General features: G+C 43.6%; 1 protein-coding gene across 1 annotated transcript; it reads right to left on the reverse strand.

Moving 5' to 3' along the window:
* Nucleotides 1-986: 986 nt before the first annotated feature.
* Nucleotides 987-12355, reverse strand: PCMTD2 (protein-L-isoaspartate (D-aspartate) O-methyltransferase domain containing 2). The gene is made up of 7 exons (XM_032198198.1): nt 12276-12355; nt 10842-11036; nt 8423-8755; nt 7369-7471; nt 5402-5573; nt 4269-4392; nt 987-2782 (listed from the first exon to the last, which is right to left on the reverse strand). Exons 3-7 carry the CDS (start codon nt 8727-8729, stop codon nt 2403-2405), a joined length of 1086 nt encoding a protein of 361 aa, XP_032054089.1. The 5' UTR covers nt 8730-8755; nt 10842-11036; nt 12276-12355; the 3' UTR covers nt 987-2402.
* Between the last annotated feature and the right edge of the window lie 2977 nt (nt 12356-15332).

Here is a 15332-nt window from a genome sequence, read left to right on the forward strand (position 1 = left end):
ATCTGAAAAATATCTTTTAAAATTAGGGGATGGGGTGTGGTAAAAAAAAAAAAAAAATCAAAGAGGGCTAAAGAAAAGATTCTCCCTCAAACTGTCAGCTTTAACACAATCTCAGCAAGGTTTACTAGCACGACCAGTACTTTACACATCTCTTTTTAAAGTGACTTCTTTACGACCTCCATGAGAAGTTCTGCAATTGATAAACCAAAGGATAACCTGCTAGCCAGAAGTAAGAAGCCCCCTGTACTTACTATGTGGAGACATGTAAAGTGTGCCACAATACAGAAAGGTGCCTACCTGGTAGGATAGCTATTAAACAGAAATGCCTAACACCTGCAGAGATGATAGCCTTTGGGGAAGCACAAAGGAACTCTATATAAATTCTGTTACACCTCCATTTATCACCATATTCAGGTTTTTCATCTGTAGAAAAAAATTCCTTGTGGTTGCCAGATTTACAAGATGGGCACTTGCAAGCTTCCAGGAAACCATCAGCTCAGTGGCCACGTAACTGCCCCATTCCAAATGCACAAACAAAAACCTGAGGGAGCAGGATAGCTTGGGGTACCATTTATTACAGAGGTGAAGACTTAGGAAACTAGAGGCAAAATACAGCCTACAACTCTTTCATATCACGTGGCCACCAGCCACATGACTCTGATCAGTTAATATTCTCGAAGACAAAAAAAAAAAAAAGCCTATTAAGCAAGGAAGAGTTCTCCAGCTTGGGCTTAGATGTATAAGAGTTATCTGTACATTTTCAAAGCTGCATAGAACTTTGAAACACTATCAAACAAGTTGTGCAACTCAGTACCATTAACTGAACACCCAGCATATTTTTGGCAAGACAGTCTTCATTCATTCCTCCTCAGAAACTGAGGAGACAGCTTCAAAACAGGTACCAAAGTGATACCACCTTCAGTGCTTTGATGGGCCAACCCTTTTCTTAAACAGCTTTGTTATCTACTGAGGGTTTGCTTTGTTTTTTTACTCCCAGCTTCAGGAGTACTACTCATCATTGCAAGCTTAAAGGTTTCTTTCCAGCCTATGCTGATTTAGGTAGATTTTTCCAACAGGCTGAACCAAGTCAACTTCCCCTTCCAAACACAGTATCTCCTTCCATCAGCATTACAGGAAGAACGGGGAATAAAAAGAAGTCCACACCCACAAAACTGCAGACTGTAAAGTCCTTCTATGCAAGTCTGGTAAAGCATCTATTTAATTGCTGCAGGAATAAAATAAACCGAGACAATCCACCTCTTTCTACCTACTGTATGTGGATTAGATGTGCACGAGCTGCATTCTAGCCACCTTGCTATCTACGAACTGCATCAATTTGGCTTTTTAGGCAGTTTCCGTACACCCTCCACAAAACTACGCTTGGCTGATTTCCTAGGGCACAAGCCACTCTGCCCAGGCTGGAGCCCTGCACTCCACTCTGTTCAGCCCAGCAGCTGCAAGTTCTCACGCTTACTGCAAAATCTACAGATTCTGCTTTCACTGTCAGTAGTCACAAACTCTCCTACGCATCTCCTCTCTACCCTCGTCCCCATTCAGAATTACTCTGTAAAGATTTCCAGAGACTACAGTCACAACCCTGACTACATGAGCATCCTGTCAAAGCTAATCAGCTTCACAACTCTTCACCTGACTCCACCGCTTTAAAAGAAAGCTTCACAACTCATTGAGCTGTAATTCACTAAAAGAGGTGTTTCCCATTAAGCAAACCAATATTCTGTAAATCATTTCTACCTTTTACTGAAAACGGATATAATGTTTAAAAGTAAAACTGAGACCAACCAAAGGGGAGCTGATGCTTTCCTTCTGCATTCAAAACCTGGATGCCTCAAGAGTAACACCAAATATTCTTTTCTTTCTTATCCATAAAAGTTGTGCTTTTTCACGTTTCTGGAAGAAAAAGATTTGCTGGGTCAGCTTTTTACTAGTAATCTTCACCCTCCATTAAACACACGCCACGGTAAATACATGGCAGGTTGAGCGGTAGAGTGCACAGACAGCAAAGGTCTTCAGGGAACTGCTTAAGAACATAAGAATATTTAAAAACTGCAATTCGGTAGAGCAGTCGTGAGATTTTAGAACATCTCTCTGCAGTTAGTTTCAGGGAATTAAATCCTCCTTTCCGTAAGCAGCCAAGCATTTCACCAACTTGCTTCCTAAGGAATCCCTGCTGTAGGATCAAACTATAGCACACAACCAAGAAGAAAGAGGAAACTTAAAAAAAAAAAAAAAAAAAAGCTATAATGTTTAAGTATACAGCAGCCACATTCCCCAGCTAGCCTACTGCCTTGGGTGGTCACATTAGCAGGCAAGCAAGTGGTATACATTTGTCAAGCCCTAAGTAGTACTTTATTTTCTGCCTACTCCCCACTTTCTAGAACAATTTACTTTTCCCTGTAATAAAGCAGGTAATATTTCAAGGGATCAGGCAAAGGCAAGCTCAAGACCTTTTCCCTCAGAAAGTTTACAGGGGGATCTGGCTTTAGTTCAGAGGGTTTGGTTTCCTCCTCTTCTCGTCTCTCATCCTCGAGCTCGTCGCAGTTGTTATCATCCGATGGGTTGGAGATCCGACTAGCGAAGACCTCTTTGTCCAAGAAAACAATAGTTTCCATGCGACGGCGACGCACACGTCTTCGTTTAAATCTTGGGGGGTTCTTCAGCCCGTTTCCATTTTTGCTCATTGTTTCTTGATGTATAATTTTTTTAATGGTTCCTCGGATGGCTATGCGAGCCAGATCCTGGAGGCTGCGAACAGCCACTGGGGCTAAAACAAAATGAAAACCATGAACAGATACAGAGAAATTCCCCTCAAGAGCACTCACAGGAAAAGCTGCATTTGCTCAGATTAAATCAGGCCACTTGAATTCCCTGCTGTGATTTCGAAAACAGCTCTATTCAACTCCTGTCAACTCCGATAAACTGTATTGTAACTTTCCAAACAAAATTTAATTATGCATTTCTCTCATTAACTGGAGAAAAAGAATGGGATGAAAGAAGAGTTGTGTGTTTTGATGTCAAATCCTCACAATTATTTTAATATACACATCTTAAAGATTATAAGAATGTAGATTTAGGGACTGATACTGTGACTAGTTAATAACCAATATATTTTCCTATTGTAGATAACTAGAAGTGAAGTCTATTTAACTCTTCCACACAATGACTTTCCTATTGTGAAGTTATTTCAGCTTTGCCAAGTTGTTCTTTTTACAAACGAGTACTATTTATGCTCTTCAAAGACTGCTCCAGACTTATGGGGTGAAGACTGGCTGGAAATCTATTGGTAAAAATAACTTTAGAAGCAAAGTTACTGTATTAAAAAAATACTTTCCACATTAATGGCTTGGAAGACTACTGTCTTCTGCACTTATTTGCTGCCAGCATATAAACACATAACATAACCTATGCAGCATAAAGAAAAAAGTAATATATTAATGTATACATCTATATGCTAAAAAATTCGGAACTGTATTCAACTGAAAAGCAAGCATTCCTGTGATCTGGATGAAAGAATCAGAAAAAAACAGCATGTAATAAATGCAGGTCTCTCTACAAAGACATCATAAAAAGTATGCTCAAACACAGACTTAGTGGACTTCATGGTACTGTATGGACTGCTTACTGAGGTGCTTTTTGTCACACACAGACACCTTTCCAGAATAAGAATAAAGCCTGACTAATCTCTTCATGAGTATCTTTGTCTTTGTTCGCTCTTAAGAGGCCTCTCTACAAAGTCTTAATCTGAAGATTGAGGCCATTGCATGACTGCATTTCAAACAACGAACCAGAAATTGCACAATTTACTTCTCTCAGGTGTTCTGGGTTTGGGTTTATTCTTAACTGCTGAGAGCCTTTGGGTAGAGGATGTTTTTTCACAGGTACTGCCCACGTGTTTTCCATCACCATGGCGCAGGGCCTGAGAACTGTGACAGCACATGATTCCAGATTGAAAGAGATGTCTGAACATGCAAAAACAATGACCAAACATCCCACGAAGCTTAGGTACAATTTCACAACAGATCATTTGTACTTAGAATTTTAATTATGTAATTCTGATTCTAGCAGCAGATAGACTCCAAGACAGACTGGGATCCAGCACAGGAGTCTTAAAGACTGTTCAAAGAAGGAAGCAGATGGAGTAATTTTTATGGAAAGGATTGGTAGCGATGTTAAGAACAAGGAAGCAAGATGCATCTTATGAACAAAGAGCAGACAAAATCTCCCCCGTAGCCAAGAAAATTTGTACTCACGCAAGTGAACAAGCCTTGATTTTCCTGAATCTGCGTGGTTGGGCTGAATCAAGGGAGCAAAAGAAACAGCAAGAATCTTCTTGGTTTCCCAGGCAGAAGGACCAGTACGGGTTATCTTAGTTAACTAAACCAAAACAAGGATGTTATTTTACTGTGTGTGAACTAGTAAGATTTTTAAACATAAAAAAAAGAACAAGCAACTCCTCTGCCTGGACATGTGGTTAAAGTACTAGAAACTGTAATAGTAAGAAACTAGAAGGTAAAGAGGGATCACTTTTCTTCCCTCCAGAAAGTTCAGAACTCCTGGTGGGATTAGCCCCAGGTAGCTTTTTCCATTGAATATGAATATGCACAAAATATGTACACCAGCAACTTGGGTCACCCAGCTTTCCCAATTCTCCCCCAGTTCTGAACCAAAACAGCCGTGCCTGACTACTGAGAAAAAGCATTAATCACTAACGAACAATCCCTCCTGAGAGAAGCCTGCAGCTCACTATATTTCTGTTACAGCTCAAATCTTGCACTAACTAAATCTTGCACAGCATATTACTGGGAAGAAACTACATTTTGCTAATCTCAGCTGCCTTTCTAGAGCTAAAAGATCAGTTGTTGGCCATTCAAGTCCATTAAAACAACACATTTTTACATCGAAACAATCACCTGAATTATAAGATTGAGTTTGCACACAGGGCAGTTACCCACTTCTTACTGAAACCAAATCCGTTGATACTTGTAAATAGGGACGATTTGCAAGCTCGTTCATGAGCCAGTTTGGATGTAAAACCTTCTAACAGCAATTCTGTACTTTGCCATAGGTAAAACATTTGACTATACGACTTGAACAAAGCCTTCTTACATTTTCCTGCAGCACTGAAGTAAGTCTGCAGTTAACAACAAAAGACCAGCACGCATGGAAGACTGGTACAACAATGAATATTATGGTAGAACTTAAATGTTATGAAGTGTGTAGAGTTCAGCTACCACTCTGAGTGAAAGCTGGTGTACTTTAGGCTTTCTTGAATTTGTCAAATCGCTGTTGGTAAGAAGTGCAAACTGATGGAAGAGCTATTGACTACTCTGAGATCAGAATTAAAAGTAACTGGAAGAAAAACATGACTAGAAAGGCACTCAACCTTCTCTTCCAGAGGCATGACAAGAATTCCCCCAACTTTCAACAGGTTCTTCATGTAGTCTTCGTGTTCCTTCTGTACTCCAGCACCACAGTAAACACGGTCATACTGAGTACAGTCCGGGGAAATCTCTAAGCAATTGCCGGTAACAAATGACGGCTCACAAAATTCAAATCTGAAAATTAAGAAGATGTGTATCATACAGGAATATTACAACTTATCAACTGAATTACTTCGATTCTGAAAAAACTGACAATGAAAAAAAAAATAAAAAAAAATGTTTCATAGCATTTCTCCTCCCAAGCCCTTGTATTCTAGAGATTGCCAGAACAGACCACAGCTGGAAATCCTGAAACCACAAAAACCTTGAGGTGAGAACTCACACATAAAAATTTCCAAAGGGTATTGATGCACGACTGCACACCTGATTTGCATCTAACTTTAGAAGCAGCTATTTTTAGTTAGCTAATGCTGACTCAGTTCTAATATCTAAAGATAAACATTTGGCCTGCAATTCTAAATGTAGAAGTCTCAAGGACTACTGTACCAGTTGTTTGGTATTTTCGAAACCTTTTATATGGTTTTCAGATGTTCTGGGGAAGCTTGATGCTTCAGAAAATATACATGCTGAAGCCAATGGGAGTTTTGCCATTAGCTTCAAAAGCAGCTTGATTTCATCCTTCATAAAAAGGATTTTTTGTCCATTGAATTTCTGATTTAGTTTGGAAGCAAAATGAGTAATTTCATGACACTTTTTTTTTTTTTTTTTTTTACACACTCTAATCTACATAAGCTTTAAGCCCTACATTCAAGGGCTGACCTTGATTGAAGCTGTACGTCATATCCATTTGTCTACCAGTATCTTGCGAGGCACCTCAGTATAACACCTACTTATTCCTAAATACTTCCTGAAGCTTTTTGCTTTTGCCAAGCATGCTAGACTTTCCTAGCAGCTGGCTAACAGTTCCTACACGAGGTGTTTTAGCAGCGTAATAACTCAGCAGCCACTTCTCTCAGCAATGCCAGTTTTCCAGTCATGTTGATTTCTGAATTCAGCTGACTTTTGCTTTTACTTGTCTGGAGAGAAAAGAAAAGCCTCCCTTAAAAACACCTGTTCAAACAATAGCAATGTGGCTCTCTGGGGAGGTGGGGTCATCAATGTGCAAGCACCTTCCATGCAGAAAAAATTTCAGCTGGTTGCCAGCATCAGGAAAATGCAGCCCTTTCATCAGCAGCTTCCCAGCACTGCAGTACCAGCAGTTTCAAAATGGAGTAGTTTAAATTCCAGCATTTAAAGACTAATTTTCTTCCTCCCACAACAAGATGACTTTCAGGTAGCCAGAGATATTTTACTTCCATGTCTGAACAAACTGTGAGATGGATCCAAAAATATGACAGCTACAACTTTCATTGCTGAGGTTGCTTTTGGCAGTGGTTATCTTGCTAGAAAGTTATTACTTTTGACAGCAGCAGAATGGATGGTGTAAGAAAGAACATAAATCAAATCCCAAGCAGCTTTAGTACTAACTTAATCATTATAAAAATACCTTCCTGTTTTAAAATACCATTTTTCTTCTTCTCAGATAAAACACATTAGGTCACCACAGAAATCAGTTCATATTCTTCTTAATAACCATGCGTGCTCTCAGATTACAAGCATAACTATTATTGTCATTTGTTGTTTCAAGCTGTTACCTGCAATTGCATTTTAAAATAAGCAACCGTTTTCAGCTTGTTCTGAGCTCTGCACTATCACAACTGCTGCTGAAAACACCACAGCAGTTTCTGACCACCACCACCACCCCCCAAACACACATCAGCTTAGAAGGTCACACACTGAAGCTCAGCAAGCCTAAGGAGCCAGAATCCTCAGATTACCCTGAATCCAGAGCTGCCACATGGGAGCAAGAACTGCCACGACTACAGCCAAGCACACAAAATGAAACTGAACAGGCACTGAACGTTCTTACTTGTCAAAGCTGTCGCTTGTTTTGATGAAGAAGTCCAATTTCTGCTTTGCGTATTCAATCACATCGGAATGGAGCTCCACACCATGGTTAACACCAAAAGGACCTGAAAATTTAGAGAAAATAGGCAACAGGTAATGCTAACGGGCAACAACACAAAATCCAGCAGAATCAAACATGGCTTTGGTTACTTCTTATATCAGATTACTCCTTGAATGTAATTCAGTGCTTGTGTAGGGCTAGATGTCTTACTACTACAATAGGAAGTGAAACCCTACACTCACAGCTCCTGTCAGCAAATAAAGGTGTTTTGCACCATCAAGTTTGAATCATTTGGCCTTAACCAGGCAGGAAATTCCTCTGTAGGAAGAGAACACCAATAGTGAAGAAATACTGTTGCTGTAAAACTGACCACCTGGAAAAAACTTGCACGTGTAGAATAGCCTGCATGTTTTAGCAAATCCCTCAGAAGTATGTTATTTTATACCTGCTTGTTGATATACTAAAAATATCCACATCCAAGAAAAGAGGAAGAGTTACCACAAATTGTACTTCAATTAGCAACAAAAATAAATTGGAAAAAATAGTGTTATTCAACATCCATGCTTTTTATTCAGGACTGACTTGATCACTTCAAAAATACTTCAGGGCAAACTGCAATTATAAAACTGTACTTTGATGCTTCGTACCTGCAGTCACAAAGCCAGTTCTGATGCACTAACTGCTCTTCCACAAGCTATTCCCACCTATACATTGATAAGAACCAAAACTCAATTAACTGGCAACAAACCCAAGTTTGCACCCAGTCCTGTGGGAATTTACTAAAGCCACCCATGTAACTTCACTGCTGCCTGCTCCAACTTGCCACAAAAATCTGGACACCATTCAGTTCCAGAAAGAAGGCTGCAAGAGTCCCGATAAATTGGCCAGCTGGATTAATGCACTGTTTACTAACATTTTGTTTCATTAATTGAGGAATGCTTCCCTCCTAAATGCAAAACTTTCTTCATTTTTTAAAACTAATGACAGTAGTTAACGTGATTGAAAAGGTATTTACCCAAGATGAGTCCAACCATAGAACTCAGATAGCCAGTGCCACTGCCAAGATTCAAAAACGACAGCCCGGGTTGCAGATCCAAAGCTTCCATCACCTCCGAGTAAATGCAGGGTGCTGAAAGATGAATATTTCCATGCTTCCACGCCAAGTCCTTGTAAGCATTGTCTTTGAACTCTTCCAGGTAGTAGTCTGCTCGATCAATGGCACGGAACGCCTGCTCTACCAGTTCTGTCCGGATATATTGTGCCTCCTTCAGGTTATCAATTAACTCGTCATTGTCTTCTCCTGCACTCACTGCACCTCCCATCTTCAAGTTTTCTGTAAATGCTAAAACTAAAGAAGAGAAAGGAAAGGTGAGGAATACAGCATGCATTTGAATGCTAAGTTCTGCTGCTGCATATGAAGTCCTTTGAGATAAACCTTTAGGTACATGAAGGGCAAGAAGCAGCAGAGAAACATTACCACCACCACCCTACCCTGTCAAACAATGAACAAAAGGCAGATCTGGCATCTAGTACCTGATGCTAGCAGGGAAAATCATAATAGACAATTCAGATGTGCAACGCCTGTCTTAAAACAACAGCAACACGTTACGAGTGTGTCAGCTGTTCCACTGAACCCTTTTACATAACAGATTACTCTAGCTGTTATGCTTATAGGTCATTCTTCATTGCAAATCCGAGCAATAACGTAAGTCTGGCTTCCCTGCCAGAGCTCTTGCCACACGTAGACTTTTATTTCCAAGAGCGTCAAGGGGAAATTAAGAGGCAGGCGGGGAGAACCAGAAAATCTCAAGCTACACATTCAAAGAAAACATCAGGATTTTGGGTTCGTGAAAGTTAAAAACCTCTGGCCTAGACATAAGCACAAGCTTCCTTTAGCAAATACACTTCCACACAGCTCATCTTTAGAGCTGGCACCATCGTCATCAGTAAAGGACAACAACAAGGACAGCAACTGCAGAGAGAAGTTTTACTGAAGCCAGTGGAATTTTTTTAGGTCCTCCTAAATCCTAGATGAGCTAGCCCCCAATCTGAAAACACTGCAGTGACACAGATTGCAGAATTACAAACACTTCTGATTTTCCTGTCATCTCCGGCAACAAATTCAGACCTTGTGATGTGGGGGAAAGAAAAGCGAGCACCCTCTTTGACTGTGCGGAATACTAAGTAGAAATATGTGCTTCATGCAGTACAATATCTGCAGGTTTTAAAGAAAATATACAGGGAGAAGAACACAAAAGAACTTATTACTCCGAATTCTTCTAGCTTTCCTTCCCCTGGCCCCACCTACAAAAAAATCCCTTTTCAGAAAGCACAACTTTTTTTTTTTAAATGCATTTATTTACAATGCCTTTCGTAGCTCACAATAATAACCACAGAAGCAGCAGCTTTAGAATTCATTCCTGGGATCAGAAGATCTGCCTACAGCTAAATTGTTGGGGCTTATTTGTTACATTCAGCAGAGAGCAAATTGTACACTTTCAGTTTCAGAGGAAACAAAAAAAAAAAAAACCTGCAGGAATCTAAGAAAGTTTCGCAGTTACTCAAATAACATACCATCCTGACTACCTGCTGTTGAGACACACAAAACAACACATATTTCAACAGGGAACTCAAGGCAGTTTTTAATAAATTCTTGTCTCAAACATATCAGTCCAGTTTTAGACTATTAATACAACTTTAAAAAAAGCCTCCCTTTGCCTCTCTATCGCAAATCCTTCAGTTTCTCTACAGAAAAACTATTGTGCTGTATTACTTCACAGTGGAAACACCACAAATTTAAGGCCTAGGTGGGTTCATCAGCCAAATCAATTTTTTTCCCCTCTTATATACAAATCATCGCACTGCAAATACTCACTGAGGGCTGCTTTGGTCTTTAATACACTCCCTCTAACACTGCATTAAAACACTCTCTTCCCTGAAGGCGTTAACTCCCTTGACCTTTTGTACATTTAGTTCTTACACTTGCTTCTTTTTTCCCACTTAAGCTCTTCTTGCAATTAAAATCTGCGTTTTCAGATTTAAAGCGTAAATCCACAGTCTTTAACGGCGTTCCACTTTGGATGCCAATCAAATTCCTCCCAGCGTATGCAATCCCCACTGGGACAACTGGTCCGACCTGGTTTTAGCTCAGCTTTGCGATCAACAACCGTTCTTCCACGTTCTACAAGTAGCAGACATTTTCTAAGGGGATCAAGGAATATCCCAGCTCTAACAGGTGGCAGTTATTTCTGAAACAACTACTTTTACTGAACGCTACTTGGCTTCCAATAAAATGAGTGTTTTATGAGCAGAACACAGACCTCACTCATTTCAATTCCTCCTCAAGTAATTCCATGTTTCTGTTTACCTTCGTTGCCTCCTTCTAATTAGGAAGGGAGCACACAGGCTTGGAGCAGGATTTACTCGTAACAAACCTTTTAAAACGAGATCCTCTCCATCCACACTTAGCACTGTTGCACTTTTCACACTCCTCAGGCAGAATACTGAATTCCACAGCTCTCTGCTGAAATGAAGAAATGATGATCAGCAGCTGATCACGGTACAGGTTCAGAATCAAGCAGCCTTCCAGCCCTGAAGCATCCCTTCAGTTGCCCGTTGCCATCTTCCTCCTTAAAAACAAACAAACAAGGCTGACATGAGTGGCTGCATTCAGACGCCCGGCCCAGAACAATGAAATTAAAGGGGTTTGGTACGAAGCAGGGAGCAGCAGATGCGCGGCAGCAGCCCCAGAACAATGCACAAGGCCCACCAGCACAACCCCTCACCCCAACAGAGGGGCAGCACCTTTTTTCCCCACTAAAAATGAGCTGCAACCGCCCCAGCCTTCAATCCCATCCTTCCCACCCCAAATTAAGAACTCCTCCAACCAAATTAACCTCCCCACCACCACATTAAGAAGCCCCCAACCCTAATTAACCCTCCCACCCCCAAATTAAGGACTCCACACCACGTTAAGAACCTCCCAAATTAAGAACCCCACAGCCCAAATTAAGAATCCCCCCAAATTAACCCCACACCAAATTACAAACCCCCCAAATTATGACCCCTCTCCCCAAATTAAGAATCCCCAACAAGACACAAACCCCTCCAAATTAAGACCCTCACACCTCAGATTACGAACCCCCACCCCAAATTAAGAACCCCTCCACCAAATTACGAACCTCCCAAATTAAGCACCCCCCAACCCCAAATTATGACTCCTCTACCCCTAATTAAGGCCCCCTACCCCCAAATTACGACCCCCCCATCCCAAATTATGAACCCTCACATAAAATTATGACCACCCCCACCTCAAATCCAGACCCCCCTCCCCAATTTAATACCCCCACCCCCAAATTAAGACCCCTCCTCCCCAAATTAAGACCTCCCCATCCCAAACTACGACCTCACTCCCAAATTACGACCCCCTCATCCCAAATTACGACCCCCTCACCCCAAATTAAGACCCCTCCTCCCCAGATTAAGACCTCCCCATCCCAAATTACGACCCCTCACCCCCAAATTAAGCCCCCCTCATCCCAAATCCAGACCCCCCATCCCAAATTACGGCCCCCCAACCCAAATCAAGCCCCCCTCATCCCAAACTGCGACTCCCCACCGCCAAATCACGAACCCTCACCCCCACTCCAGACTCCCCCATCCCAAATCCAGACCCCCCAACCCAAATTACGACCCCCCACCGCCAAATTACGACCCCTCACCCCAAATTAAGACCCCCCCAAACCCAAATTACGACCCCTCACCCCAAATCCAGACCCCCCAAACCCAAATTACAACCTCCCATCGCCAAATTACGACCCCTCACCCCAAATTAAGACCCCCCAAACCCAAATTACGACCCCCCCGACCTCCACAGTCGCAGGCTGCGAGAACCCAGCTGAGGCCGGGCCCCCCCCTCAGGCTCTGCCCCCTCCGGCCCCGCCGCTGTAAACAGAGCCCAGCTGAGCGCCGGCCGCGCACTGCGCACGCGCGGCCCGTCCCACCGGGCTGGGGAGGGGGGGGAGCGGGGCGTACCACTGAGAGCCGGAGGGGGAGCGGGGCTGTGCCATGGGGGAGAGGAGCGGGGGGAGGGCTGTACCACTGTGGGGCGGGGGGGGGGGGGGTTGTAATGGGGTCTGGGGGTGGGAGGGGATTGGGGACTGGGGATGGGACCCGCATATAGGGCCTGGGGATGGGGACTGTGTATGGGACCCCTGTATAGGACCCCTGTATAGGACCAATGTATGGGATCTGTGTAGGGACCTATGTATGGGACCCCTGTATAGGACCAGTGTATGGGGTCTGTGTATGGGATCTGTGTAGGGACCCGCATATGGGACCCGTGCATAGGACCAATGTATGGGGTCTGTACATGGGACCTGTGTATGGGACCTGTGTATAGGACCAGTATATGGGGTCTGTGTATGGGATCTATGTAGGGACCCGCATATGGAACCTGTGTATGGGACACTGTATAGGACCAATGTATAGGGTTTGTACATGGGATCTGTGTAGGGACCCACATGTGGGACCCGTGTATAGGACCAATGTATGGGGTCTGCACATGAGATCTGTGTAGGGACCCATTTATGGGACCTGTGTATAGGACCAATGTATGGGACCTGTGTAGGGACCTGCATATGGGACTTGTGTGGGACCCTGTATAGGACCAACACAGGGGGTCTGTGTAGGGATCTCTGTATGGGACCCCTGTATAGGACCAATGTATGGGGTCTGCACATGGGATCTGTGTAGGGACCCGCAAATGGGACCTGTATATGGGACCCCTGTATAGGACCAGTGTACGGGTTCTGTGTATGGGATCTGTGCAGGGAACCATGTATGGGACCTGTGTATAGGGTCTGTATTTGGGGTCTATATAGGGACCGGTGTATGGGACCTGTGTAGGGATCCACATATGGGACCTGTACATGAGACCCCTGGTTGAGGCCAACACATGGGGTCTATGTGTGAGGCATGCACAAACAGGGCCTGCATATGGGGCCTACATATGGGCCCTACAGACCTGGCCTTACCTCAAACCCGGTCATGCACAGTTAAATATGGACCAGGCCCAAGTACAAACTGGGCCTGAGCACAGGCTGAGCCTTCAGCATGGAGCAGAGCTGCAGACCGGGGCTCAGTGCCAGCGGGGCCAGCAGAGCGGGGATAATTCCGCGGTTTTATGACACCGGCCAGACCTAAAGGCAGACCAGGCCTAAAGAGAGGCTGTGCCAACAGCCCGCACCCACAGATCTGTCCTAAATATGGCCCAAGTCTAAATACAACCCCGTGCCCATGTCCCCATCCCATGGTGGCTGCCTTCCCCCCAGTCCCATACCCCGTACACTGCCCTAATTTGGGGCTCAGCTTCTTTTTGAGCTCAGCACCCAGCCCTCCCAGTTCTCCCAGTTGTCCCAATCCTCAAATCCTCATGCCCTGCCACCCCGCTGTGACAGCAGTGCCTTGTCCCAGATCCCACTGGGATCAGGGCTCCCTGGGGTGTGGGAGCAGTGGGAGCGGTGCTGGGGAGATGCCAGCCTCCGGCTGGCACATGCAGTCCTCGCGCCGTAGCTGAGCCTCCCACGTGAAGCATGGCCAACACCAGATGTTCTGCTATCATTAGTCAGGCTTGGAAAAAAAAAAAAATATATATATATATATATATATATATGGGAACATGGAAAAAGCATTGCTCTGGGGGCTCATTGATATTCTGCATTTTGAGCCTATGAACATCCAACACACTAGGATTTTTATTATTATTATTTTCAGCACCCATTAATATGAAAAAGAAATTCTCTGAGAAGTAAATAAGGGAGATGCTTCTTAACCTGACTCTCAGGGTTGGGGATTGAAGGAAACATGTAGGGTTATCGCCAGACTGCCTCAATATCCGGCTCCCCATTTGTGCAGCAGGGAGATCCTGTCCCCTGACATTATCTGCCTGAGTGTTAGACACATAATTCGGATTATACCCAACCATGTGGGCTCCTTCTCTGGTTGTAACCAACCTGGCAGGGTCTGAGAAAACATGGGGGAAAGGTGATTTCTCTCACCCATCTCAGGATAAGGGAAATTATCCTCTAAGTGTGTCTCCATCCATAAGTGACCCACACGATGTCAGCTGAGGCTGTGGGATTGGTCTGACCTCTATGGCTGCAGATCAGACAAAATTGTCTGAACTAGCCTTAGATCAGGGACTTGGTGCTGTGTATGGCTGTGAAATGAGAAGGAATAACCACATCTAGACAAGAGGCTTCTTGATTTGTCTGAAGATGATTTGTGGGGGAAAAAAAAAAATAAAATAGCTGTCCTTCCAGACACAACAAGCCTGCAGCGGGGGAAAAAAAGAAATAGCCTGGCAAATTGGACTCAAATAAGAGAAAGTGAATCAGCATCCGCGTATTTATGCGTTAAGGTGATTATCTCTGCTCCCTTCATTAACATGATAACAGCAGACTCCGTGCAAACAGGCACTGGGTAATACTGTAGATGTCTGCACTTTCATTTTGCAGAAGACAGCTGCCTGGGAGAATGGGATTATTTGTGGAGAGTGAGCACTGAACTCCTCCTTGCTGATTCAACCAAAACAGGACATGTTGATTGTGCTTGCCTCGTCTTGTTTCATAAGAAAAGCACCCGAGCATAATGGCAGCACGGTTGAAATCTGCAAACACAGAACCGACAAACTCCTTGCACGTATGATTCCTGGGCTTCCATTCAGCATCTGCTCCCCTTCCCAGTAGAGCTGCTTGAAAAAATAGTTAAAAGCTGGGTAAAAATTTCCCATTATCAGTAGGTCAGCAGCGATGTGAGAGCAGCAGGAGTGGTGGGGGGCACTGCTGTACCTCCCAGCAAATTGTTACTGAGGGAAGAAGAAAGATCCAGCAGCAGCACCTCTTCCTGCAGCAAGACCCCAAGAA

Source organism: Aythya fuligula, chromosome 16, assembly GCF_009819795.1.
Source record: "Aythya fuligula isolate bAytFul2 chromosome 16, bAytFul2.pri, whole genome shotgun sequence".
Taxonomy (NCBI): Eukaryota; Metazoa; Chordata; class Aves; order Anseriformes; family Anatidae; genus Aythya; species Aythya fuligula.